The sequence below is a fragment of the Elgaria multicarinata genome, chromosome 9 (genome assembly GCF_023053635.1).
Source record: "Elgaria multicarinata webbii isolate HBS135686 ecotype San Diego chromosome 9, rElgMul1.1.pri, whole genome shotgun sequence".
Taxonomy (NCBI): domain Eukaryota; kingdom Metazoa; phylum Chordata; class Lepidosauria; order Squamata; family Anguidae; genus Elgaria; species Elgaria multicarinata.
In genome coordinates this window covers 4,093,843-4,121,840 of record NC_086179.1, presented here as the reverse complement: position 1 = coordinate 4,121,840, position 27,998 = coordinate 4,093,843, and the positions used below count along the sequence as shown (strand labels likewise).

At 48.8% G+C, this 27,998-nt stretch overlaps 1 protein-coding gene across 1 annotated transcript; it reads left to right on the top strand.

Moving 5' to 3' along the window:
- The first annotated feature begins 704 nt into the window (after positions 1-704).
- ZC3HC1 (zinc finger C3HC-type containing 1) lies at positions 705-20,560 on the top strand. Its single transcript, XM_063134623.1, has 10 exons — positions 705-857; positions 4,000-4,111; positions 5,382-5,532; positions 7,791-7,874; positions 8,329-8,456; positions 11,573-11,727; positions 14,001-14,244; positions 16,330-16,548; positions 17,640-17,831; positions 19,862-20,560. The coding sequence occupies exons 1-10, from the start codon at positions 706-708 to the stop codon at positions 19,928-19,930; spliced, it is 1,506 nt and encodes a 501-aa protein (XP_062990693.1). The 5' UTR covers position 705; the 3' UTR covers positions 19,931-20,560.
- The last annotated feature ends 7,438 nt before the right edge of the window (positions 20,561-27,998 follow it).

The following is a 27,998-nucleotide window of genomic DNA, read 5'->3' as shown; positions in this document are numbered from 1 at the left end:
GGAAGTGAGGCAGGTGGCTACTAGAAGGAGGGCTTTCTCCGCTGTGGCACCCCGGTTGTGGAATGAGCTCCCCAGAGAGGTCCGCCTGGCGCCTACACTGTACTGCTTTTGTCGCCAGCTGAAGACCTTTTTATTCTCTCAGTATTTTAACACTTAATTTTAACTTAAATTTAAATTTTACTGTTCTAACTCTGTATTTTAATCTCATACCAATTTTGTTGCGTGATTTTACCCTGGTTGTGCTTTTTATACTTTATTTTGTGATTGTGCTTTTAACATGGTTGTTTTATTATGGTTTTAACTTTTGTGAACTGCCCAGAGAGCTTCGGCTATTGGTCAGTATAAAAATGAAATAAATAAATAAATAAATAAATTGCTCTCCTCCCAAGAAGTCAACGTCTTCTGATTTCCTGGCTGCAGTCAGGTTAAGCGCTTTCAGAGTGCTCCCTGGCACTGTTGGAAACCGCTCCCCAGTACCTTTTATTGTCGAAATTAAGCCCGATCCTCTGCTTTGTTGGGCAGTCTGGGCAGAGGGATGCCGCTGGCTCATGAAGGTGGCTACTACCCTCCTTTACGGCCCATCCCGCCGTTCCTCCGAGAGACCCAAGGCGTTGAGAGCAGCGATGGGGTCCGGGAACGAATTTCCCCCGGATCTTTCTATTTGGTGTAAGGAGCAGGAGGGACGTTTTAGACGGTGGGACCAAGATGGCGGCGCCCAGCCCTGCGGTGGCCGTTCCTGCCGCGGAGAACGAGGAGGGCGATTCGGGGGGCAAAGCCAAGTCCCCGGCCATCACCCCACAGAAAATCCGGGAGCTGATAGATGGGGGGATCGCCCCGGAGGAGGGCAGCGTGGAAGGGTGAGCGGGGAGGCGGGAGGGAGCCAGGCACCGCTCGCATCCGCCTGCCCTGCGCACGGCCCATGCAAATGGCCTCGGTCGCCTGCTCTTGGTGGAGGGGCGCATTGCCCCTGAATCCCCCACAGAGCAAATGGGGAGGGCGATGGTGGGGTCAGGGCCACCAGGGACCGAGCTGAGGAGAAGACGGGGGAGTGGGGGGCACTTGGATATGGGCATTTCGGGGGAGGGAAATAAGCTCCCTCGAGGGACACTCCGGTTAGGAGCACTGTTTTCTGAGCGCTTTTCTTGGTGCCCTGCAGAAAAAGTAGGAAGAAAAGAGGGACTGGATTTCAAGCTGGGATGGGGGGCTTGGATTCAAGGTCCTCATGGAAGGAGCAGGGCCGGTGCTACCATGGAGGCCACTCAGGCGGCTGCCTAGAGCACCAAGCTAAGAGGTGCGCCGGGCGCAGCGTAGCACTCACGCGCGTTGGCTGTGAGCCAGCCCAGCCCTAGGATTCAGCTGGGCCTGGGTGGGTGAGATGGCGCCCCGCCCCCGCCCCACCGAAGCAAAGGTAGGGATGCTGTGGTGGGGATGGGGCGGCTCCACCTTCAGACTTCCAGAACGCGCCCGGAAGAGAGAGAGAGAGAGAGAATGTATGGGTGCATACATGGGTGCAGGGGGTCTTTGAGTGAATGCATGTGTTCATGCGTGTGTTTGGAGTGAGTGATGCTGAGTGTGTGTGTGTGTGTGTGTGTGCACGCGTGTGTGTGTGTGAGTTGGGGGGGATGATTTGGAGGTGATATTCCTATTAAATAATGCATTTTAGACCCATAGACGTTCCTTTCCAATTTGTTTGCTATAATTGGCATGACGTATTTCTTGCACTTTAAAATAAATTCAGCAGTTTCAAGTTTTGTGCTTCTTATTTTTTCCAGGAAACTTAAAAATCAAAGTTGGCATTTTTTGGGGGTGGTGGGGGGTGGTGAAAGTAGCTCACCTTGCCTAGGGCGCAAAATAGTCTGGCACCGGCCCTGGGAAGAAGCCAGAGTTATGGGAGGGGCAGACCTCAGTGGTACAGCACGTGCTTTAAGTGAGTTCTGATCTCCAGGGCCACGTGAATTATATCCTTGGGTGCTGAAGGAATTTGTGGACATTATTTCAGAGCCACTGGCTGAGTTCGGATGACATGCTAATCAACCAGGGGTGGGGGGAGTAATAGGAACAGAATGGGAAACAACCGTTGATTAGTGTGTTGTCCGAACTCAGCCACCGTCTATAATCTTTGAGAGCCCCTGAAGAACAGGTGAGGTGCCGGAAATATTGTCCCCATTTTCAAGAAGGGGGGAAAGGTAGATCCAGGAAACTACAGACCAGTCAGGCAAAGTTCTTGAACAAATGATTAAGCAGTCAGCCTGTCTGCATCTAGAAAATAATGTACTGGTTACTAATAGTCAACGTGGGTTTATCAGGAATAAGTCATGCCAGACCTCTCTTTTGTGGATGGAGTTCCCAGTGTGATAGGTGATGGGAAGGCTGAGGACATAGTATATCTTGATTTCAGCAAATCATTAGCCAAGGTTTTCCATGATATTCTTGTTGACAAGGTGATATTCACCAAGTGCAAATTAATCGCTCAGAATCCTCCTGGAGGTATGTCTTGAGTAGAGTGCTGCAGTGCTCTGTCCTAGGCCCTGTGCTGCTCAACATTTTTATAAATGACTTGGAATGTGGTTGTAGAGGGGTTGCTTATCAAATTTGCAGATGGCACGAAGCTAGGAGAGATAGCCAGCACTATAGAAGGCAGGATCAAGATTGGAAAGGATACAAATAGCTGGAACATTGGGCAGAACCTAACAAGACGAGATTCAACAGAGATAAATGTAAAGTCTTGTATTTGGGCAGAATGAAATCAAAGACAGAAGCGTACCTTGGGGAAGACCTGGCTTGGCAGCAGTATATGTGAAAAAGGACCAAGGTGTCTTAGTGAATCGCAAGCTGAATATGAGCCAGCCTTGTGATGTGGCAGCTAAGAAAATTAAGGTGCCCCTGAACTGCATTAACAGTTCCAGTGTCCAGGGAAATAATAGTTCTGCTCTATTCTGCATTAGACAGGTAGCATTTTGAGTACTTTGTCCAGTTCTAGGTGCCACATTTTAAGAAGGACATTGACAAACTGGAATGCATCCAGAAGTAGGCAGTCGGGATGGGTCTGGAAGCCAAGTCCTGTGAAAATCAGCTGAAAAGTCTATTAGCCTGGAGAAGAGAACGTTAAGGGGAGACATGATAACTGTCTTCACATATCTGAAAGGCCGTCATGCAGAAGATAAAGCAGAGGCCTTTTCTGTTGTTCCAGAAGGTAGAAATGGCGGAGAAGCAGATTTTGGGTCTACATTAAAAGTATAGTGAGAGCTGTTCAGCAGTGGAACAGTTTGTCTTGGGAGGTGGTGGGTTCTCCTTCACTATTTAAACAGAGGCTGGACGGCCACTTGTCAGACCCTGCATTGGGCAGGGTGTTGGATTAGATCAGTGGTTCTCAACCTGGGGCACTCCAGATGTGTTGGACTGCATCTCCCAGAATGCCCCAGCCAGCAGAGCTGGCTGGGGCATTCTGGGAGTTGTAGTCCAACACATCTGGAGCGCCCCAGGTTGAGAAAGGCTGGATTAGATGATCATAGAATAGCAGAGTTGGAAGGGGCCTACAAGGCCATCCAGTCCAACCCCCTTATCTAGCACTTTCCAATTCTGTTCCCTGTTTTATGTTCCCAAAGCAGCCATGGACCTACCAGTGGTCTGACTAATAAATAAGTAGCTACAGAGACCGCGCCCAATATTGGTGTTTAATGAATAATAAAAACTCATATAGTAAAGTCTGCATCTGTTCCTAGGACTGGGCAATTTGAGTACAATTGCCAGTTACATGCCACAGGAACAATATTCAGAAGCTAGTGTGTATTTTTAAAAACAAAGATGGGGCGAGCTCTAAGTTTTAATGCTTCATCCAGTGCTTGTTATTGTAAAGTTAAGATGCTGGCCTTGAATTATTGTCAGCGTGCATAAATTTGTGGCGGTATCTTGCAGGGGGGAGGTAAGAGGAAAATCAGATCTCATTGCCACTATGAACAACAAATCATTGAATTTTATGCCCTCTTATTTGACTTTCAGGAAGGATTCCTCTGCCTTATACGAAGTAGCAAATGGGTCTCCCCAGACTGATGAGCTGCCTTTCGAAGCCACCAGCAAAGAAGCCTACTTCAGTCGAGTGGAAACATTTACCATATCCTTTTTTGCCCTCTTTCTGAGCTTATTGTATCAGTGAAGGGTGTGGTTGGGTGGGATGGTGTTGGGGGGGGGGGGGGGGAAGGAACTTCCTGATAGTCAGAAGCCAGGTTGACCAGTGGGAATTGTCCTGTTTTGGGCTTTGAGAGCTGGCATTCGTACCAAGACTTCATAAGATTGACCACGTTGTGTTGGTTGGGTGAGCGAGTCGCTGCTTAGATGGAAGTCTTGAGTGAAAAGACAGTTTAGCAATAGGGCAAGGAGTGGGGTAGGGGGAATGTGAGCTGGGGCTGGAGAAGACACAGCAAGGGCACAAGTCCTGGCTGTTGATACACGAACCTGGAACAGGAGTTGACCCATCTAGAAAGTCATATGTAGGTCCCCTGTCAATCAGGAGCCAGGAGGGCCTGTAAACGACAGAGAGGAGTTGAGCAAACTTCTGAGTTTGGGGAGGGGGCATGGCTCAGCGGAAGAGCCCTTCTTTTGCAAGCAGAGGGTCCCTGGTTCAGTCCTTGGCAGCATCTCCAGTTAGGGCTGGAAAAAATTCCAGCCTGAAACCCTGCAGAGCTGCTGCCGGTCAGTATCGACAATACTGAGTTAAGCGGACCAAAGTTCTGATTCAGTGTAATGGGTGCAGAACTGTTTCAGCCTGAGGGGCTCAGCTCTGTATCAGGGGCTGCATTCCAGTGGCAAGCAGAGCCGAAGGTGAAACAGGGAAGGACCAAAGGCAAAAAGCTGGGGGGAGGGGGGGGAGCAAATATACCCCAACCCTCAAATACCTTCATATTTTAGCTCAAAGGCTCTTTACTGTCAGTAGCTAAGCTGTAGGAAAGGCATTTCAGTCTTTCAGAATGGGGAGAAACTGCAAAAGCCAGAAACCATCAAAAAGTTGGCAGTCAGGGAAGGGAAGTTTGGGAACCCAGAGGTTTGATGCTAGATGCATGGGAGCATCTCGGGGGATCAAGCCTTGAATCCAGCTGGACATCAGGAAAAATCCAGCCAGATTCCAGCTGGACATCAGGAAAAACTTACTAACTGTTAGAGCAGTACGACAATGGAACCAGTTACGTAGGGAGGTTGTGGGCTCTCCCACCCTAGAGGCCTTCAAGAGGCAGCTGGACAACCATCTGTCAGGGGTGCTTTAGGGTGGATTCCTGCATTGAGCAGGGGGTTGGACTTGATGGCCTTGTAGGCCCCTTCCAACTCTGCTGTTCTATGATTCTGTGAATCTGAACCCAGACGAGTATCCCTCCTTAATGCAAGAGCACTCCCTCAAGTGGGCAGGCAAACCCCACGAGTTGTCCCCCCTGATCTGCGCCAAGTACGGCTGGAGCAACGTCGAGTGCGACATGTTGAAGTGCGCCAGCTGCCAGGCCTACCTCTGCGCCAGCCTGCACCTGGCTTTCGACTTCAGCAAATGTAAGAGCTGTAGGGCCCTGTGCCCCCCGGGGTGGTAAAATCGAAAAGCGGGAGGTCTCTGTGCGTTGCCTAACCCCATGTTTGCGCTGCCCGAGTGTGGAGTTCAGGCAGAGAATGGAACATCCTAATAACTGCAGCTTTATTTATTTTTTTAAAAAACAAACAAACCTCAAAGCAAGTTCCTATCCCTCATGGCTGAGAAGATGGACTTGCCTGTGTGTGATCAATGCCCAGTGAAATCAGAATGCTGTGGTAGGAGGGGCTGCAGTTGACCTAGATTCCTATTGGTCAGGAGATTGTGTTTCAGCGTTCTTGTTATGACTAGCACAAATCGGGCAGATTGACTCAGTCGGCACAATTCATGTAGCTCTGCACTTTTCTTCGCAAAGTGAGAAAAACCAGTTTGCAGACTACACACAACTTTTCTGTTTATCTGTTTGCCGCATTGGCGTCTTATCCCGTTCTCCAGCTGGCTCAGGGTGGCAGACGGAGCGGCAACAGTGGTAGTAGTACTAATTACACAACATTTTCGAGTCTGTGCAGTTGCTGGGTGGGTGGGCCTAAAGGAAAAGAAGAGAAGGTGGAGGGGAGACATGAGAGCACTCTTCAAATACTTAAAAGGTTGTCACACAGAGGAGGGCCAGGATCTCTTCTCGATCCTCCCAGAGTGCAGGACACGGAATAACGGGCTCAAGTTAAAGGAAGCCAGATTCCAGCTGGACATCAGGAAAAACTTCCTGGCTGTTAGAGCAGTACGACAATGGAATCAGTGACCTAGGGAGGTTGTGGGCTCTTCCACACTAGAGGCATTCAAGAGGCAACTTGGACAGCCATCTATCAGGGATGCTTTAAGGTGGATTCCTGCACTGAGCAGGGGGCTGGACTCGGTGGCTTTATAGAATCATAGAATAGCAGAGATGGAAGGGGCCTACAAGGCCATGGAGTCCAACCCCCTGCTCAATGCAGGAATCCACCCTAAAGCATCCCTGACAGATGGTTGTCCAGCTGCTTCTTCTTGTATGTATTTTATGGCGTTTTTATTTGTGTTGTACCCCGCCTCAATCCAGAGGGAGTGGCGGGTAACAAATAAATTTATTATTATTTTTATTTATGTATTATTTATTTAAAATATTTATATCCCGCCCTATATCACGAAGATCTCAGGGCGGCGTACAGATAAAAACATACAGTTTAAAACAATAAATATACACAGTTAAAAACAAATTAAACCATGATCCATGTTAAAAAAATATATAATTTATGATGATGATGATGAAGGCCTCTAGTGTGGGAGAGCCCACAACCTCCCTAGGGAACTGGTTCCATTGTCATACTGCTCTAACAGTCAGGAAGTTTTTCCTGAGGTCCAGCAATAGGCCCCTTCCAACTCTACTATACTAAGATTCTGTGAAATACCCAAAACATTTTAGCTTAAAGCTTTTATTGCCAGTAACGAAGTCTTAGAAGAGGCATTTCAACCTTTTAGCTGTGCTAGCTGGGGAATGCTGGGAGTTGTAGGCCTTTTTTCTCTCTAAACATGCGTAGGATTGCACCCTTAGCCGCTATATCTGGCTTCCTGTAACTTCACACGGAATAACGGGCTCAAGTTACGGGAAGCCAGATTCCGGCTGGACATTAGGAAAAACTTCCTGACTGTTAGACAATGGAACCAGTTACCTAGGGAGGTGGTGGGCTCTCCCACACTAGAGGCCTTCAAGAGGCAGCTGGACAGCCATCTGCCAGGGATGCTTTAGGGTGGATTCCTGCATTGAGCAGGGGGTTGGACTCGATGGCCTTATAGGCCCCTTCCAACTCTACTGTTCTATGATTCTATATTACAAGGAGCTCCCCTTTGGCCCTAGCGAATGGTTTGGGACCCCTGGTGCTGCGGCAACGTGTACACTGAGTGGGCACGGAACTTGCCTGGGAGTCCAGTGTCAGTGGCCCTGCTGGCTGGGGCTGATGGGAGTTGGAGTCCAACACAACTGGAAAGGAACCAGGTTTGGGTTCTGCTATCCATCTGTTATCCGTCTGCTAACCAGGTTGGAACCATGTTAGCAGATGGATCTGTACAAGTTGACTTCCAATGTCCTAAACCAGGGTAGAGCGTGCAGTGATTTCATCTACACCTGCTTCGGTCTGGGGTTATCTATTTCGGGCGCGGGAACTCGTGTCGCTCAGCTAGTCGGAAACGTCTTGAGGTCGTTCCCCGCCTTTGGGAGATCCCCAGCGTTCAAGGTTATGCGCTTGCCTTGCAGACAAGGAGAGGTGCTTGGAGCTGAGGACAGCGCTGTCGGCTGCTCACGAGAAGTTTTGCTTCTGGCCAGACAGTCCGTGCCCAGGTAAGCGATCCCCGGCTTCCCCAGGTAGGGGGAGGGAAGAATCCTGCCTGGAACCCTGGGCTGCCCTTGCTGCCAGTCAGTGTCACTAATACGGAGCTAGAGAGACCTGTGATCTGACTGAATAGAAGGCAGCTTCCTCTGTCCCTGAGCGATGGCCCACCCTGATTTGGGGGAGCGGGTGGGGCAAGGAAGGAGCAAATCCTTGTGGCTGAAGTTAGGTTTTCCTGCTGTGGACGCTCGCTCCCTTTGCGGGGAGGAGAAGTTTCCGAGGGGGCTCGGTTAGTGTCGTTCATGCATCACCTGCAAACGTCTAGACATGGCCCGTGTTGGCTGGGAATGGGCTTTGCAGCCCAGCGCGTCTGAAGGGCCACCTGGTTGACGACGGCTGTTCAAGAAGCCCAGTGCTCCGATGCTCCCCTGGTCTGAGACTTCTGCCGCTTTTGCTTTTGGCCAGATCGCTTTTCCGTCTTGCTGGTCGATGAGCCCCTGGCCCTTTTCAGCGACTTCCTGGAGCGCTTCCAAAGCCTGTGCCTGCTGGAGCTTCAGCTGCCTTCGCTGAAACCAGAAGACCTCAAAAGCATGGTAGGAGGGCAACCAGGATGCCCAGTTTAGAGTTGGAAGGGGTCTATAAGGCCATCAAGTCCAACCCTTACACAACAAACTTTAAAATATACACATATTTAAAATATGTGGAGATAATTAAGAACATAAGAAGTGAACATCATGCCAGCAGTGGGTTTTAAATGGTTTGATAATGGTGTTAATGTGCAGGTAAACCAGAAGAGCATTTGGAGGGAGGAAGCAAGATAAAAAAAAAATAAGAAAACGCCGGGCTGAGTGAGTGAGGAAATAGATGCCATTGGCAAAGTTTAGAGGGCTGTCCTACAACAGGGAGGCTGACAGTTCTGGGCTCCACAATTCAAGAAGGACACAGACAAGCTGGAGCGGGTTCAGAGGAGGGCAACCAGGATGATCAGGGGTCTGGAAACAAAGCCCTACGAAGAGAGACTGAAAGAACTGGGCATATTTAGCCTGGAGAAGAGGAGATTGAGGGGAGACATGAGAGCACTCTTCAAATACTTGAAAGGTTGTCACACAGAGGAGGGCCAGGATCTCTTCTCGATCCTCCCAGAGTGCAGGACACGGAATAACGGGCTCAAGTTACAGGAAGCCGGATTCCAGCTGGACATCAGGAAAAACTTCCTGATGTTAGAGCAGTACGACAATGGAATCAGTTCCCTAGGGAAGTTGTGGGCTCTCCCACACGAGAGGCCTTCAAGAGGCAGCTGGACAAGCATCTGTCAGGGATGCTTTAGGGTGGATTCCTGCATTGAGCAGCGGGTTGGACTCAATGGCCTTATAGGCCCCTTCCAACTCTACTATTCTTTGATTCTATGAAATCTAGCCCTAGAGAAGACACGGCAATATTTGGGGACAGTCAGATTATCCAGACATCTGGCCCGTCTAAGGGTTTAAGTGAACTGGAAAGCAAGATCTGTGGACACTTGATGTAAAATATTGAACATCAATATCCTTGATCCGTTGTTTTAAAATAGATTTAACCACAGAGTGATCCCGTGGGCAGATGAAATCCATAGAAAGGCCTAAAAATTGCAGTTTAATTAGTAAAGCCTTTAAATCATGAACTGGTAAAAAAAACATCTAAGGGTCAATATATAAAACCTTGAGCCAATATTGAAAGGCGCAGGACCAAGAACGGCGGTCTGTAGACGGAAGGCCGGCCTCCCGCCTTAGCCCAGCAGGTGGCTCCCAAGAAGGAGTACAAGAAGTTTGAAAGGACACTCTTCAACTTCAAGGATAAGCTGGTGGGTTCTGAGCTGGCAGTGACCAAACGAGAAAGAGATCTTGGGGTCGTGGTGGACAGCTCGAATGAAAATGTCAAGCCAGTGTGGGGCTGCTATGAAAAAGGCAAACTCTACGGTAGGCACAATTAGGAAAGGAATTGAGAATAAAACTGCCAGTATCGTACTGCCCTTATGCAAATCTGGAATACTGTGTACAATTCCGGTCACTGCACCTAAAAAATAATATAATAGAGCTGGAAAAAGTGCAGAAAAGGGCAACTAGAATGATTAAGGGGATGGAGCATCTCCCCTAGGAGGGAAGGTTACATCAACTGGGATTGTTTAGCTTGGAAAAAAGGAGGCTGAGGGGAGACATGATAGAGGTGGACAAAATGATGCATGGTCTGGAGAACGTGGACAGGGAGGCATTTTTTCTCCCTCTCTCAAAATACTAGAACCCAACGGGGTCATCCCATGAAGCTGATGGGTGGGAGATCCAGGACAAATAAAAGGAAGGACTTCTTCACGCAGCATATAGTTAAACTATGGGACTCACTACCCCAAGATGTAGTGATGGCCACCCATTTGGATGGCTTTAAAAAGGGGTTGGATCAATTCCTGGAGGCGAAGGCTATCCATGGCTACTAGTCTTGATGGCTGTGTGCTACCTCCAGTATCAGAGGTAGTAATCCTATGTACACTAGTTGCAGGGGAACATGGGTGGGAGGGTGCTGGACCCTTGGTCTGATCCAGCATGACTCTTCTTATGTTCGTATGAGTCTCAGCAGCTTCCATCTGAAAGGAAAGCTGCCTTGTTCTGGGGAAGCGCCATGTGCCTTGATTGTGTGGTCAGCATAGCACATGTTCATTGATAGTTGTTGTCTAGATGAGGGAGGGAGGGCTGGCATGATCAGATGCTTCTTGCAAAGATCAAGGCCTGTAGAACATGGGAGTGGGGTGAGAACGCAAGCCAGCCAGGCCAAACGTTGAATCTCAGCCAGCAAAATTTCATAGAAGTTTGTAGGTTGTGGAGAGAATATTGAGGGGAGACATAAGAGCACTCTTCAAATACTTAAAAGATTGTCACACAGAGGAGGGCCAGGATCTCTTCTTGATCCTTCCAGAGTGCAGGACACGGAATAACAGGCTCAAGTTAAAGGAAACCAGATTCTGGCTGGTCATCAGGAAAAACGTCCTGACTGTTAGAGCAGTACGACAATGGAACCAGTTCCCTAGGGAGGTGGTGGGCTCTCCCACACTAGAGGCCTTCAAGAGGCAGCTGGACAACCATCTGTCAGGGATGCTTTAGGGTGGATTCCTGCATTGAGCAGGGGGTTGGACTCGATGGCCTTGTAGGCCCCTTCCAACTCTGCTATTCTATGAGTCTATGATCTCGAAGTCATCCAGCAGGTGATAGACGCAGAGCAGGCCACAGGGATCATTTCTTTGCACAGCACATAATTCACTTATGGGTTTCTCCGCCCCAACATGTGACAGTGGCCAAATGTTTGGATAGCTTGAAAAGATGAATTGATGAACCCCTAGGGGAGGAAGAGGCTGCCCATGTCTTGAGGCCCTCCAGATGTTTGGGCCTATAACTCCCTCCTCCCTCCCCATTGGCTAGGACTGATGGGCGTTCTAGGGCCAAAACATCTGGAGTTTTCTGCCCCTTTTTAAACAGGCCAGGCCGGGAACCGAAGGAGGCTGTAGTCTCTCCTCTGTCAATATCTGTTCGGTTGGGCTTCCTTTTTGGCCCCCTTCCATGAAATTGCAGAGGATTGCAAAGGCAAAAAAACCCTGGTAGGTGCTGCGTAAACTCACTCTGTCTGTGTGTGTGTGTGTGTGTGTGTGTGTGTGTGTGTGGGCTGGCTGGCTGCTTGCTTGTTTTCCCAGTCCTTGACGGAAGAGAAGATCAGCCTCCTCCTGCAGCTGATTGAAGAGGGCGACTGCAAAACCGAGGGCGAGGGAACGCCCATCAAGCGGCCTTCGGACCTTCTTCAGGTCCACATCACTGCTTGCATCCTGGCCCTCTGCGGCTGGACTGCCAGGTATGTCGGCGGCCGGGATCAGAAGAGGCCAGCCTCGTCCATAAAGCTTTCCGTATTGCAGCGATGGGTCCCTGCTCATCCTTCTACTCTGGAATGCAAGGGGCAGTAGCCTTTGTCATCATGTCTATGTTATCATGCTTTGTTTATGCTGTGTTGGGGACCACAATACCTGACGGAACGCCTCTCCCGACGTGAATATACCCGGTCACTACGTTCAACATCTAAGGGCCTCCTCCGGGTGCCTACTCCGAGAGAGGCTCGGAGTGTGGCAACGAGGGACAGGGCCTTTTCGGTGGTGGCCCCCAGACTATGGAACGATCTCCCTGACGAGGCTCGCCTGGCGCCAACGCTGCTATCTTTCCGGCGCCAGGTTAAGACTTTCCTCTTTGCCCAGGCATATGGCGGCACATCTTAATGACCCACATGTTTAGTTTTTTAACGGTTTTTAATGCTTTATGTGTGTATGTTCTGTGTTTTAGAGTTTTAAATTTTGTATATTTGTTTTTATCTCAATTTTAGAATTTCTGTAAACCGCCTAGAGAGCCCTGGGTATGGGAGCGGTATATAAGTGTAATAAATAAATAAATAAATTTTAACTCCGCTCTTTGGCCCCAAAGACTCCCAGAGCAACTTACAACAGCCGGTAGTAAGACGGTCCTTGCCCTCAAGGAAGACAAGATGGGGAGGGAGAAGGGGAGGGGGGAAACAGGTCTGGCACCACTTCATAAAGTGACCGTTCTTATCAGGACCACCTGGGAGGGAAAAGGACTCAGATAGCTCAGTGGCAAAGCTGCCAGATAGGTATAGAGTGGAGGCAGAGCCGAAGGCAGCTGGTCTCCCAGCAGAGATGCTGGAATAACCCAGCTTCTCTTCTCTTCCTCTACTCTGCAACCTGCGTGCATATGGCATTCTACTAAGTCCAAGATGATGGGTCTCTGCCCCAGGGGGCTTACAGTTGAAATTTGACGCAAACAGAAATGGACACAGGGTTAAAAAGGAGAAGAAATGGCTTGATTTCATTGATTTTTATATGTGTGTGTGTGTGTGTGTGTGTGTGTAGCGAGAGGAAGGAAGGCATTTAGGCCTTTTATTTTATTATTATATTATTATTAGTAGTAGTAGTAGTAATAATAATTACATTTGTATACCACCCCATAGCCGAAGCTCTCTGGGCAGTTTATATAGGACAAAAACACTTAAAAACAATATACAAAACTTTGAAATCACAAAAACATACAATTTAGAACCACAAAAACATACAAAAACAAACCCAGGCTAATTACGTATTGCTAAATGCCTGGGAGAAGAGAAGAGTCTTAACCTGGCACCGAAGAGATAACAATGTCGGCGCCAGGCGAGCCTCATCAGGGAGATTGTTCCACAATTGGGGGGCCACCACCGAAAAGGCCCTCTCTCTTGTTGCCGTCCTCTGAGCTTCCCTCAGCGTAGGCACCCAGAGGAGGACCTTGGATGTTGAGCGCAGTGTATGGGTAAGTTCATGTCGGGAGAGGCGTACCATCAGGTATTGTGGTCCCAAGCCGTGTAAAGCTTTATAGGTTAAAACCAGCACCTTGAATCGGGCTAGGAAATGTATAGGCAGCTAATGTAAGCAGGCCAGAGTGGGTCTTATTGACCGCACCCTACAATAATCTACAATGCCAATATCGAATAAAACAATACATTCAATTAAAAAGGCAATAAAAAATACAACAGAGGCAAAAACCACAGACTAGACAACCTTTAAACAAAGCATCCAGTACTTAGTGAAGCAAAAGCCTACCAGAATAACAGTGTCTTCGCCAACTGGCGGAAGACAGCCAGAAAAAGGGCCGCCTACGCATCACAGGGCGAGATGTTCCTCGGTGTCGGTGCCGTCACTGAGAAGGCCCTTCTCTAATCACCATCAGCCCTGCCTCCCCCCTAGGTGAGACACGGAGACACGGCACCTCCGTCTGATCTTAGGAAGCGGGCAGCTTGGAATTGGAAAGGTGTCCTTCAACCAGGTACAGGGACTCTGGAGCACAGGGCTTTGTGGCAAATGTATAGCAGCCTACCCCAACCTGTCGCCCTCCAGGTGTTTGGGGCTACAACTCCCAGCGTCCTTGGCCATGCTGCCGGAGATGCTGGGATGCCACCCCAAATATCCGGAGGGCAGCAGGTCAGGGAAAGCTGCATAATGTTAAAAAATCCCATATTGATACGGAATGTGTTTGCTTTGCTCTTTTTCTTTCTTTCATCTCCCTTTTGCACCTTCCGGGGCTCTCGCCCCGTAGCCCTTCTGCCGGATCCGTCCATCTCCCCCTGATCGCCTGTTGCCGCTGCATGAGGAAGGTGGGGCTGTGGGCCTTTCAGCAGATGGAGTCTGCCATGCCGGAAACAGAGTCCCCCCTGGCCCTGACCGGCACTTCCATCACACCTGTAGACGGGCGCCCCGACAAAGTCCCCGCGGTGCCCACGTCTCCACGCCGGATGATCACCCGAAGCCAAGACACCAGCTTCCCCCTGGGGGCTGAGCAGGTAACGGCCCTCAGGGTCCAGAACTCCCCCCTGGAAGGGAGGAGCGTCCGTTCTCAGGCTTCTCTCTGTTCTCTTTCCTCCTCGGAATCTCTGCTGCTTTTGTCTTTCCAGCCCCCTCCAAAAAACTTGATTCATAGAATCATAGAATAGCAGAGTTGGAAGGGGCCTCCAAGGCCATCGAGTCCAACCCCCTGCTCAATGCAGGAATCCACCCTAAAGCATCCCTGACAGGTGGTTGTCCAGCTGCCTCTTGAAGGCCTCTAGTGTGGGAGAGGCAAGTCCATCTTCTCAGCCATGAGGGATAGGAACGTCCTTCTACGCAAAACTATGCAAACTAAGCAAGACAATTGTCCGTTCAAGAAGAATAGGAAGCCACTTCCCAAACGCCCATAACTTCAGAGCGCCTGGTGCGGAGGCAGGTTCTGGTGTAATCGAACCGACTTTCTCACACCTTCCTTCCACACCGTGCGTTTGAGCTTCTGGCGGACCCTAGCATCAGCTAGCTTGTTGGGACGCTCACCTCTGGAAGAAACCTCACTTCCCACTGAGTGTGTAGGATTTGGCCTTGAGGAGATAAACTCTGGAGAGGGCTGATTTCCAGCTGGGGAATCGCCCGTGAGAGCTTCCTCCCCCACTGGTACAGGCTGGCTGGTGTCTGCTGCCGCCTCCTCTATTTCCGAATCGGATTTATTTATTTATTTATTTATTTATTTATTTATTTAGAATATTTATATACCGCTCCCCATTGAAAAATTTCGGAGCGGTGTACAAGGTAAAAATGAAAATAAAAACAGAATAAAACAGTTAAAACAAAATTTAAAAAGAAGCAAAAAACAACAACACAGAAATCCAAGGCTGCATGTTAAAGAAAGGCTTCTTGGAATAAAGATGTTTTCAGGAGGCACCGAAAGGAGTACAAGGTTGGCGCCTGCCTGACCTCCAGAGGCAGGGAGTTCCACAGGAGGGGGGCCACCACGCTGAAGGCTCTTCCCCTGGTGGATTCCAATCGGAGGATGGATCTAGGTGGAACCACCAGGAGTAGGCCCTCGGATGACCTCAGTGACTGGGCAGGTTGGTAGGGGAGAAGACAGAGCTCTCTCAGGTATCCTGGTCCCAAGTTGTTTAGGGCTTTGTACACAAGTACAAGAACCTTCAACCTGGCCCGGTAGCAAATAGGCAGCCAGTGCAGCTCCCTCAGCAGAGGAGTTCCATGCTGAGAAGGGGCAGCTCCAGACAACAGCCGAGCTGCAGCGTTCTGCACTAGCTCCAGCTTCCGGAGCAGCTTCAAGGGCAGCCCCACATAGAGCGCCTTGCAGTAATCCAATCTTGAGGTTACCAATGCCTGTACCACTGTGGTCAAGCTATCCCTGTCCATGAGAGGCCGTAGGTGGCGAACCAACCGAAGATGGTAAAAGGCACTCCGAGCCGGGGCGGCTACTTGAGCCTCCAACGACAGAAATGGGTCTAAGAGTACCCCCAAACTACGAACCTGTTCTTTCAGAGGCAGAGCAACCCCATCCAGAACAGGCAATGAGCCTGCCTCCCGGACTCGGGAACCACTCACCCACAGGGCTTCCGTCTTGCCAGGATTCAGTCTCAGTTTATTGGCCCTCATCCAGCCCATTACTGAGTCTAGGCACTGGTCCAGGACCTGCACAGCCTCACTTGATTCAGTCGTCACAGGGAGATAGAGCTCAGTGTCATCAGCGTATTGATGGCATTTAGCTCCAAATCCCCTAATGACGGCTCCCAACGGCTTCATATAGATGTTAAATAACATTGGGGACAAGATGGTGCCCTGCGGCACTCCATAGCTCAATTGCCAGGAGGCCGAGGACTGGTCACCCAATGCTACTCTCTGAAAACGACCCCGTAGGTAGGACCGGAACCACTGTAAAACAGTGCCTCCGATGCCCATCCACGGATTCTGATTGATTACCTGAAACATGTCCCAAAACAGGGACAGTAGGGTTAGACATGACACTCTGTGCCTCGGTTCTTTCTGGGATCCCTTCCTCATCCCTTTCCTTGCCGCCGCAGGGATCCGGTGGGGCCCGGCTAACTCTCGCCTTCCTCCCCACATAGCCCGAGAAGAGCCCGTCCCCCGTGATTGGCCGCGTGCGGAGCTTTGACAGCTCCAGTTCTGGGGAGCGCCCCGACGCTGAGGCCGCCAGCCCCCTCACCCGGAGCCGTCCCGTGACCCGCAGCATGGGGCAAGGCGACGTCGGCGGCCTGGGGGCGGAGGTGCCCTCCAGCCCTCACCGGAGGGCCAAGCGCGCCCGGCTCTGCTCTTCCAGCAGCTCGGTGAGTGCCCAGCCGGCGGAGGAACCGAGCAGGGAGAGAGCCACCACCACCGGCACAAAGGCAGAAACGCGTACAGGGCGGGGGCCGACTTCAGCTTGGTGCTGGGGCTCAGGATCTGGCATAAAGTTCGCGGTCTGTGCTTCTTCCAGCTCCTTGCTGGTATCCTGTTTTTCCCCCCTGCTCCAACGTCTGTGCCGGGGGCCCAAATCTGCCTGACCTGGGGTCCCAGCCTGGCCCTTTGGGGTCCCCACGATGCCCATGGCCCCTTCCCCACATCGCCAGGCGGTTCCCGCTTTCCCCTTTCCACCAGTCGCTTGAGGGGCGTCCGCCTCTGGCGTGCTTTTACCCCCGTTCTGAAAGGCTGAAATGCCTCCCCTAAGGGCTTCGTTGCCGGCAGTAAAGAGCTTTGAGCTATAAAATAGGCTGGTGTTTTCGGGCCGCCCCTTTTTTCCTTTGGCCCCGCCCACCAGCGGAACACAGCCCCCCCCCCCCCCCCGAGAGCTTCTGCCGCATGGAATTCGGCCCTCGGGGTGAAAGATAACCCTTGCTCTGGGCCCTTGGGGGTTTATTTGGCCCCTCTGCTGTAGACTTCTAAATAACTTTCTCCAGCACTTATATAACGAGGATGTTTTGGACTGCAACTCCCATCAGCCCTAGCCTGCATGGCCAAGGGTTGGGGATTATGGGAGTTGTAGTCCCAAAGTTCTGCTGGCCTTCCCCAGCTGATAATCACATGAAGCCGTACAAAAGTCGAACCTAGAGACCCGAGTCGTTCTGTACGGACTACGGCATCCTTCTCCAAGGCGCCGCCATCCAGATGTGTTGGCATGGCCGCGCTGGCTGGGGGTGATGGGAGTTGCAGTGCAGCACATCTGGACGGCGCCGCCTTGGAGAAGGATGGCCTACAAGGTCCGCCGAGGGTAGGCGACCCAGCGGCCTCCGGATACTGGCGAAGTTTGATCCTTGCTGCCACCACGGGGACAGCTGGCGTGGCCAGGAAGGGTGTTTTCTCCCTGTGCCGTTTCTGCCATCCCCACAACCTGCCCTCCGCCTCCCGTTTTGAACACCCTTCTCCCTTCCCCTGCGACCAGGACTCGTCCGCCCGGAGTCTTTTCGACCCCCTCTCCCAGCACCGCGACTGGTGTCCCTGGGTCAACGCGGCCAAGGAGACGGTGGCCGGAGAAGGCCACGTGGAGGGGACGGCGGATCTCGGCTGGCAGGTGGTCCTGAAGACTCTCCAGGCTTCCAGGTCTTCGGATCGGCCGGCGGAGGCGGAGTCCGAGGTGAGCGGTGTGCTGGTCACTGTACAGGACAGAGCAGGCCACAGTCCCTTCCTTGGGAGGCGTACGGTGTTCAGCAGTGCGTCCAGGGCCACAGTGAGCCACCTGCACCTCAGTAGCCCTTGGAGTTGGAGGGAGGCGTCGCAGGCCAATCCGGGCCAAATCCCTCCTTGATGCGGGAAACCCAGAGTGAGAGCGTCTCCCAAAAAAGTTGGCTCTCCAGCTGCTGCTTGAAGGCCTCCCGTGAGGGAGAAACCCACCTGCCCCAAAGTCCTTGGTGTCAGTGTCACGCTGTTATTTATTTATCACTTTTATATCTCGTCTTTCCTCCTAGGAGCCTCCACCTCTCCATTTTATCCTCACAACAACCCTGTGAGGTAGGTTAGGCTGGGTTAGTGAACTGACCAACGCCTCCCAGGGAACTTCACAGCTGAGTGGCCACAGCAGCCTGAACTGCTGCCTCATGGGTTCTTCAGCTGATTTTTTTTGTTAATTGTTAGATTTATATCCTGCCTTTCCTCCAAGGGGTACGGGATCCACCTCCTCTCCATTTTATCTTTGCAACAACCCTGCGAGGTAGGTTAGGCTGAGAGTCCAGGACTGGCCCAGAGTCTCCCAGTGAGCTTTATGGTTGAGTCGGGGCTAGAACCTGGGCCTCCCCGGTCCAACGCTCTAACCACTACACCACACTCTCCTCATGAGTTGAACTGCAATCTACTCTCCTGGAGCTTAATCCCACTTAATCTAGTCCTGTCCTCTGGGACAGCAGAGAACAAGTCTTTGTCCTCTTCTATGCAACGGTCCCTTGGGTTTTGAAGAGTGAGCTCAGGTGTCCCCTCGGTTCTTAGAATCATAGAACAGTAGAGTTGGAAGGGGCCTATAAGGCCATCAAGTCCAACCCCCTACTCAGTGCAGGAACCCACCCTAAAGCATCCCTGACAGAGGGTTGTCCAGCTGCCTCTTGAAGGCCTCTAGTGTGGGAGAGCCCACAACCTCCCTAGGTAACTGATTCCATTGTCGTACTGCTCTAACAGTCAGGAAGTTTTTCCTGATGTTCTCCTCTGCAGGCTAAATGAACCTAGTTTATTTTTACTTTCTGGCATTTGTATATCACTAAATATAGCGGTTCACAATATTAAAATACATTTAGATTCAAAGTTAAAACGACTACAGTAAAATCTTATTTAAGGAGCAGCAAAATGAAGCAGCAGGATGAGTTTACTTACTGTCAAGGGATAGCACTCCTCAAATACTTGAAAGTTTGCCACTCAGAGGAGGGCCAGGATCTCTTCTCGATCCTCCCAGAGTGCAGGACACGGAATAATGGGCTCAAGTGACAGGAAGCCAGATTCCGGCTGGACATCAGGAAAAACTTCCTGACTGTTAGAGCAGTACAACAATGGAACGAGTGACCTAGGGAGGTTGTGGGCTCTCCCACACTACAGGCCTTCAAGAGGCAGCTGGACAACCACCTGTCAGGGATGCTTTAGGGTGGATTCCTGCATTGAGCAGGGGGTTGGACTCGATGCCCTTGGAGGCCCCTTCCAACTCTGCTATTCTATGATTCTATGAAAGCCTGGGTGCAAAGGTGCGTTTTTAAGAGGTGTTTGAAAGATGCCATGTTTCCTGCCTCCCAGATGGCATGGATGGTGGTTTTTTTTCCAGAGAGTGGGTGCCATTGAGGTTCTTCATGGTGAAGAACTGTCTGAGGCATGCTGGGAGTTGTAGTCTGGAACACCTGGACAGGGAGGCCATGTTGGGATGACTGATCTACTTCCTCCTCATGTGTGGTGTCAGAGCTGGGCGCAATACACCAGATGAGGCCTGACTGACACAGATTCAAGTGAAACAATGACTTCCCGTGACTTGTAAGCAACACTTGTATTAATGCAGCCTAAAGCTGCGTCAACTTTTATTTTTGCAGCCACAGCACACTGCCATGCCCAGAGGTAGCTCGGCGTCCTCGCCTTCTTCTTTAACTAACCGCAGTTTCGATTGGCTTTAAGTATGTCCCTTTTCCCTTCGCGCTGCAGAATCTCTCGGTGAAATCCCGTAAGGTGTTCCGGATTTTCCGGCAGTGGGAAACTACCTGTTCCTCCTGAGGGCTGTGGCCTTTGACGGCATCGGGGAAATGCGAAGAGCGATCGATGGGTCTTACCTCTTTCTATTGATGAATAAGAGAGAGAGAGAAAGAGACTTTTTATTTGCGTTGGGGCCACGTCTGCCCTGGGGAAAAAACTGCCTTTGCTCCAAAAGTGGGAACAGGAGCAATATTTGAGGACAGTGCCACTATCACAAGCAAGGCGGTGTGTAAACAGCAGCCAGTGACGGCTCTTTCCATTCCTTTTGGGTGATGTACCTGAGCTTTTCACGACGGCTTTCCTTTGGAATGGCCTGGATGACTCAGCTGAGTGGCCGCGGGCCGTACTATGTCCTTGCTTTAACAGCGTTGCATCTACCTGCAAGAAAAGACGGGAGACGCCAGCAAACGCCTCATGTTGCATATTTGAGTACGTCTTTGCTACTAAAATTAAATTGGTTCTGCGGTTGCAGCTCTCTTCCTCCTCCCCTGCTGCAAGGCATGTTGGGCACCGTAAATCTGTCAGGGGCCTATGGGTACCTGGCAGGCCATTCTCGGCACCTGTACATGCAGCTCCCATCATTCTGGGGTGGGGAGGTACCCTTGGGGAGCTGTGACATCTAAACGAATAAAACCAATTTTAAGTTTGTAATACGGATGTGGCCTGTGTGTTTTTGTAGCCAGACCAAGAGCTTTGGGAGACGGCGTTGTTAGTTGTTAATAAAATGCTTTTGCTGTCTTCTTAATCTTACGTGCAAAAAGAACTGCCAGCAATATTGTGGGGAGTGTCAAGGCCCTGGTGGTCTCTGCTGAGAAACTTCACATCCCTTATCAATATCAGTATCATCTTTATTTGCAGTCAATTGACCAGAAGGAGAAAAATACAAATCGTTTCAACAGGGAATCGATACATTGAATTAATTACAGAAAACATACCATTAAAACATATATGGAAATAGTGCATAGGGAACATAAATTAACATTAGTCTTGAGCTGAATATATTCAAACAATTATACAATCATACATGGTCTAGTAAGGATGGCCAGGTTCAAAAAATTGGCGACCTGTATGGTAATTGTTTTATTTTGGCCCTAGAGGAGACTAATCGTCAGGGTCTCCAGGGATCAGCCGGGCAGAGCCTGTGTGATAGGAGGTACCGTATTTCTTCGATTGTAAGACGCACACGAATTTCAGGGGAAAAAATCCTAAGACACACCTGCGATTCTAAGACGCACCCCATTTTTAGAGATGTTTATGGGGGGGGGAGTGCATCTTAGAATTGAAGAAATACGGTCTCAACTCCTTCTAATGTCACGCATCCTTTATCAAATCCACCCGTTTTGCAATTTGAAGTCACAAAGAACTGACTTTCACCTGGATACATTTCTGAAGACTGGGTTTGGGGGTTTTTGGCCTAAACTCAGGACTGTGTATACTTGACGCTACCTAAATTTTTATGCCCAAAGGGTCTGAACTCCGTTACTTTGTATACTGTTTGCAAGTATTATCAAGCTCTGCAAAATGGAGTATCTGCAAACAACGAAGTTATACAAAGTCACACAATTCAGGCTTCTTTCTTTATTTTTATTAAATGAGAGCTGAATCGGATTCCAGGCTAGACGTGATCAGGAAATGGAGTGGAAATGAAAACCAACAGCATCATGATGTCTTTATGTCAGTTTCGTTTGGCAGCCTGCGAGGGGGAGGGAGGGTGCGTTAAAGTTCTGGCTGCTCCATTTTAAAATGCGTCTGATGGAGCTGCCAAAGCGCCCCAAAATGCAACTGGAATGTTCAAGGGGGCAGAAGTACTGACCCTATAGAATCATAGAATAGCAGAGTTGGAAGGGGCCTACAAGGCCATCGAGTCCAACCCCCTGCTCAATGCAGGAATCCACCCTAAAGCATCCCTGACAGAGGGTTGTCCAGCTGCCTCTTGAAGGCCTCTAGTGTGGGAGAGCCCACAACCTCCCTAGGTAACTGATTCCATTGTCGTACTGCTCTAACAGTCAGGAAGTTTTTCCTGATGTCCAGCCAGAATGTGGCTTCCTTTAACTTGAGCCCGTTATTCTGTGTCCTGCACTCTGGGAGGATGGAGAAGAGATCCTGGCCCTCCTCTGTGTGACAACCTTTTAAGTATTTGAAGAGTGCTCTCATGTCTCCCCTCAATCTTCTCTCCACAACCTACAAACTTCTATGAAATTTTGCTGGCTGAGATTCAACGTCTGGCCTGGCTGGCTTGCGTTCTCGCCCCACTCCCATGTTCTACAGGCCTTGATCTTTGCAAGAAGAGATCCTGGCCCTCCTCTGTGTGACAACCTCTTAAGTATTTGAAGAGTGCTATCATGTCTCCCCTGTGTTCCCCTATGAACATAGGCTAAAGCGTTTGGGGCTTTTCAGTTCAGAAAAAAGGGCAAAAGGAGCAGAGTTCTTATGTATGGTTGATATGACCTTGGAGAGCTCCTTTAGAGTTCTGACAGACACCCGGAGAGGATTCACCGCCCCACTCGCATCAGAGCCACCAAACCTCCACTGTGGTCCTGCCTCATTTCCCCCAAAACACTGATCATCTGCTGGCTTTGTCACTTTTGTAAAACACCCCCCTGCCCCCCGGGCATTTTCAAAGATTGAAATACCTCTCCTAAAAAGTTTAACCTGGTATTTTGGGCCAACCCCTTTTAGCCCTGCCTCCTTTGGCCCCGCTCACCACTGGGACATGGCCCACCACTGGGAATTCAAGCTGTCGGACTGAAAGAGGTTGAATATCCCCTATTTATTTATTTATTACATTTCTATACCGCCCAATAGCCGGAGCTCTCTGGGCGGTTCACAAAAATTAAAAATATTCAAAGTATAAAACAACAGTATAAAACCATACTATAAAATACAATATAAAAGCTCAACCAGATCAAAACAGCAGCAATGCAAAATTTCAAATTTAAAACACCAAGTTAAAATTTATTTATGGACTGTTAAAATGCTGGGAGAATAAAAAGGTCTTCACCTGGCGTCTAAAGGCATATAATGTAGGTGCCAAGCGAACCTCCTTAGGGAGCTCATTCCACAGCCGGGGTGCCACAGCAGAGAAGGCCCTGCTCCTGGTAGCCACCTGCCTCACTTCCTTTGGCAGGGGCTCGTGGAGACCTTAGGGTCTGGGCAGGTACATACGGGAGGAGGCGCTCCTTCAGATAGCTCGGCCCCAAGCCGTTTAGGGTTTCAAATGTTCATACCAGCACTTTGAATCGGGCCCAGACCTGGACTGGCAGCCAATGAAGCTGGAAAAGGACTGTCATGATGTGGTGTGCAGAAAGCGTTTATTATTATTATTATTATTATTATTATTATTATTATTATTTATTTATATAGCACCATCGATGTACATGGTGCTGTACAGATAACACAGTAAATAGCAAGACCCTGCCGCATAGGCTTACAATCTAATAAAGTTGTAGTAAACAATAAGGAGGGAAAGAGAATGCAAACAGGCACAGGGAAGTGTAAACAGGCACCGGGAAGGGTGAAGCTAACAGTATAGAGTCAGAACAAACTCAAAGTTTAAAAGCTATAGGGAAAAGAAAAGTTTTTAGCTGTGTTTTAAAAGCTGTGATTGAGTTGGTAGTTCTCAGGTGTTTAGAAATCTTCCTGTCATACAATAAGACATGCAAGTACTACTTTTAAATTTTTATTTATTATTGCATTTATATCCCGCCTTTTTTCCTTCAAGGAACTCAAGGTGGCATTCATAATCCTCCTCTCCCTTTTATCTTCAACAACAACAACCTTGTAAGGTAGGTTGGGCTGAGAGTCTGTGACCAGCCCAAAGTCACCCAGTGGGGGTTTCCTTGGCCGAGTGGAGACTAGAACTAGAGATGTAAAATTTCCGGAAATTTTGAAGCCATGGAAAAAAACCGGTTTTTTTCAGGGGGAAATGGAATTTTTTGGAAAAAATGAAATAATGCAATATTAGCGCTTTTTACAGATTGAAAGTCACTTTGTAACTTTAGCAACATAAAATGTAATTATGTCCAAGTTGGTTTGGCATAAAATTATTACATTTGGTATATTAAAGTGTATTCAAACAATTATTACAAATTTAATTTACTTTTTTTTTACTTTTTGGGGGTAAGAAATGGAGCTACAAGCTCCTGAACTGTGAGGAACACCTGAACTGTAAGGAACCTCTTTGGTTCTGCCAGTTTATGAGGAGCAGGCAAAAAACAATTTTAAAAAACAACTGAAGAAACCACCAAGATTAGTAACAAAGAAAATTATTTATGTCTCTGCTAGTCCTCCATTGTCAAGACATAAAGCCCCCATTCCCATAAATATGGAGAAAAAAGGGGGGGACACCAAGATTCAATGAATATGCAGGAAATTTAATCAGACTCATTTCCTGACCTACAGCTATCAGTATTAGTTTCAGTCTCTGCTTCCATGGCAGTGCTGCCCCCTAGAGGCAGAAATGCATCTTGCTCTTGCATTTGAGAGTTGGAGTCTCAGTTTGCAACCTAGGACTAGCTTGTCCTCATTGCACAGACATTGTAATAATCTGATACTGTACAGTTTTTAGAAATCATTTGGAGAAGTAAATATCTGAACACCTTGTCTTGAACATTTTATTCATCATGTTAAAATAAAACACCCCGTAATCCATTTTTTCTTCATTTTTTTCAATTTTTCAGGAAAACCCCCCAAAAAGGCTTCGGAAAAAAACAGGGGGGAAAGTTTTTTTTTCTGATTTTTTTCAGTTTTTTTTCCCGGGCCTTCACATCTCTAACTAGAACCTGGATCTCCTGGCTCCCAGTCCAACACTTTGGCCACTACACCACACTGGCTTTTTAACCCCGTCAGCAGGACCCTTTCAATAAAACCATGATTCGTTTATGAAATGTGTTGCCTGCCACACAAGGATGTGATGGGTGGTGATTTCGATCCGGGGTGGGCAGAAGAAGGTAGACGGGGAGGTGCTGGTAGATCAGCAACAACAAAATCCTGGCCTGAGTCTAGGCATTTCGTTCTGCAATTCTGTGTCTGCCTTCCTAAAGCCCCTGGCTCAGTCCAGACAGCATCTTCCTCTACGCAGTGTGTAAACTCTACTCAACTGTTGAATTTTAGGGGGTGCTCCTCACACAACAAGTTCTAATGCCACCATTGTGTGACTGTGGGCTACCGTGGAGTTGAGTAAAAAACTATGTGATGTTTGATTGACAGTTCCTCCACCCTCTCTCCTCTCCCGGTCCTCCTGATGGTATCCTATCAGCCATTGCTGCCAAAAAAACCAATCCCTGCAGCTCTCCTAGAGTGGCCCTTGCTTTTGTTGCCACTCTTGCCAGAGAACTCTATAGCCAGTGAGAAAAGTCCACTCAACCAGGGCTGGGCAGAGAGGGGGCCAGTTGGCATGGGCCTATGCTTTTGAGGGGGGCTACTCCAAGTCCCCCTGGGCAAAGTTGCTTGATTTTTCTGTTGATGATGAATTTGCCAAAGAAAAGCACATAAAGCATTTCTGAATGTGGAGAAGTGATGTCTTATACACCTCTTGAATAAAAGTGCTTGCCATTACCTTTTCTCTAAATCGTTCTAGTTCATATGTATTTAGAACTGATTAAAAAATACTTAATGAGCAGTTTGAAATAGGGCCTATATTTCCCATCTGGTCCAGGCCTATGACCAGCTTTGCCCGGCCCTGCACTCAACTCAACGGAAAACTCCATGGAAAACTCCACGAAGCCCTCCACACAACATGAATCATAGAATAATAGAACAGCAGACTTGGAAGGGGCCTACAAGGCCATTGAGTCCAACCCCCTGCTCAATGCAGGAATCCACCCTAAAGCATCCCTGGCAGGTGGTTGTCCAGCTGCCTCTTGAAGGCCTCTAGTGTGGGAGAGCCCACCACCTCCCTAGGGAACTGGTTCCATTGTCGTACTGCTCTAACAGTCAGGAAGTTTTTCCTGATGTCCAGCTGGAATCTGGCTTCCTTTAACTTGAGCAACTTCTATAAATAAATAAACATGCAGAGAGCTTCAGCTGTGGGGCAGTATATAAATGTAATAAATAAAATAAATAAACACAACAGTTGTGCAGGATATTCAGCATGGAGAGTTTTCTTTTTTAAAAAAAAAACCTCCACGTTGCGTAGAGTTTTCCCTCCAGGCAACACGTTTCTCAACAGTGGTGTAAAAACTCCACCGTGGAGTTCTAAAACCACAGTAGAGAAACGTGTGTTGTCCGAACTGAGCCACTGTTTTGCATCTGGCTCTGGCTAGTGGTCAGAGTTCTAGTGAATAGCAAACTAGACCCCCCAGGCCTCAAATATGCCCCTCCGTGGCTGAGATAACTTTTAAATTGCAGCGGTGGTTAGTTTGTTTTTATGACAACTTCATGGAAGATCAGTAGATTAACCTCCTAATGTGCTTTCCCACCTCTGTAAATTGCACCAAATTTGCAGAGAAACAAGCGTTTGGCTGTCTATAGTTCTGCATTTGCAAGGATGTGCACCATTTGTTTGTGGGGGGGGGAGGGGGAGAGCGTCAATTCCTTAAAAAGAAGTCTCTGTATTTTTCCTCTGTTTCTGCCCACCCTTGCGTCTCTGTAAAGATTGGGAAATAGGTCTGGGGATTTAAAAGATAGAGAGCGAAAAAATGTTGAAAATGAAAGTTTGAAGCCATTCATTAGCCAGGGCTGTGTGTGTAGTATGATGCAATTCTACAGTAACAGGAAAAACACCTGGGTGTGGGCAAAGAAATCCTCTTCCTGAGAAGCTCTACTCTCATCTTGTTTAAACTTTAAAGCAAAAGGTGCTAGTCCTTCAGGCTGCAAAAGATATGCTTGGAAGCATGTGGGCAACGGCTGGTGAAATCGCAGAAGCCGGGGTTGGCGGGTGGCTGAATAGCTCCCTGGGCGATTCCCAACCATTTCCTGTGGCCAAGGAAATGGGGCCTCAGAATTCTGCATGGTCGTTCCATATGACCAGCAGAACCAGAGTAGACAAACCAAAGCAACCTGAAAATGCCAAACGCGCTATGCGAAAGCAAAACAAGATTGCACAAATTTAGGCATAATTAAAATTAGTGATGTGCTAGGGTGACCATATGAAAAGGAGGACAGGGTTCCTGCATCTTTAACAGTTGCATCGAAAAGGGAATTTCAGCAGGTGCCATTTGTATATATGGAGAACCTGGTGAAATTTCCTTTTCATCACCACAGTTAAAGCTGCAGGAGCTATACTAGAGTGAGCAGATTTAAAAGAGGGCAGGGCACCTGCAGCTTTAACTCTTGTGATGAAGAGGGAATTTCCCCAGGTTCCCCATATATACAAATGACACCTGCTGAAATTCCCTTTTCAATACAACTGTTAAAGATACAGGAGCCCTGTCCTCCTTTTCATAGGGTCACCCTATGATGTGCGAACTCCCTCCTACCCAATTCATCTTCTATTTATGAGCTTTCTCACAAACTCCCTGGTTTTTCCCAAGAGTTTGTTTGCAGCTTGTAATGTTGGTGTGTGCAGGTATGTGCTGATAATGCATTAGGCATGTGCCTGAGTGCCTCGGCGCCTTGGACTGGGAGTTTTCTACAACAGTAATAATAATAATAATAATAATAATAATAATAATAATAATAATAATAATAATAATAATATTTCTTACCTGCCTCTCCATTCTGATCAACAATAAACAAGAGCTGCTTGGAAACCCAATAGCCCCTAAGACACAAGAGGCGTTTTCTTTTTTAAAAAATCTGGATGAGGGACAGCAGCCCTGTAAAACATTTGCAAGAAATGATCCGGAGAACTCCAGTAGAAAAGATGCGCGCTAGGACTGCTTGGTCAGGTATTCGGTTTGCACGCTTTGCAGCAGGAGGAAGCCCTTTGGGCAGAGGGACATAGTGCAGATATAGGGCACCACTTCAGTCCTGGCACCTCCAGGCCACGCTCCTATCTGAAACCTTGAAGAGCCACTGACAGTTCTATGAGGGAAGGTTACATCAACTGGGATTGTTTAGCTCAGAAAAAGGGAGGCTAAGGGGAGACATGACAGATGTTGACAAAATCATGCATGGTGTGGAGATGGTGAACAGGGAGACATTTTTC

Excerpts from the sequence above, each read along its gene's own strand:
- ZC3HC1 (XM_063134623.1), top strand. The coding sequence starts at position 706 with ATGGCGGCGCCCAGCCCTGCGGTGGCCGTTCCTGCCGCGGAGAACGAG. Across the intron at positions 7,875-8,328 it reads GCCAGACAGTCCGTGCCCAG|ATCGCTTTTCCGTCTTGCTG; the intron begins GTAAGCGATCCC and ends GCTTTTGGCCAG. Across the intron at positions 11,728-14,000 it reads CTCTGCGGCTGGACTGCCAG|CCCTTCTGCCGGATCCGTCC; the intron begins GTATGTCGGCGG and ends CTCGCCCCGTAG.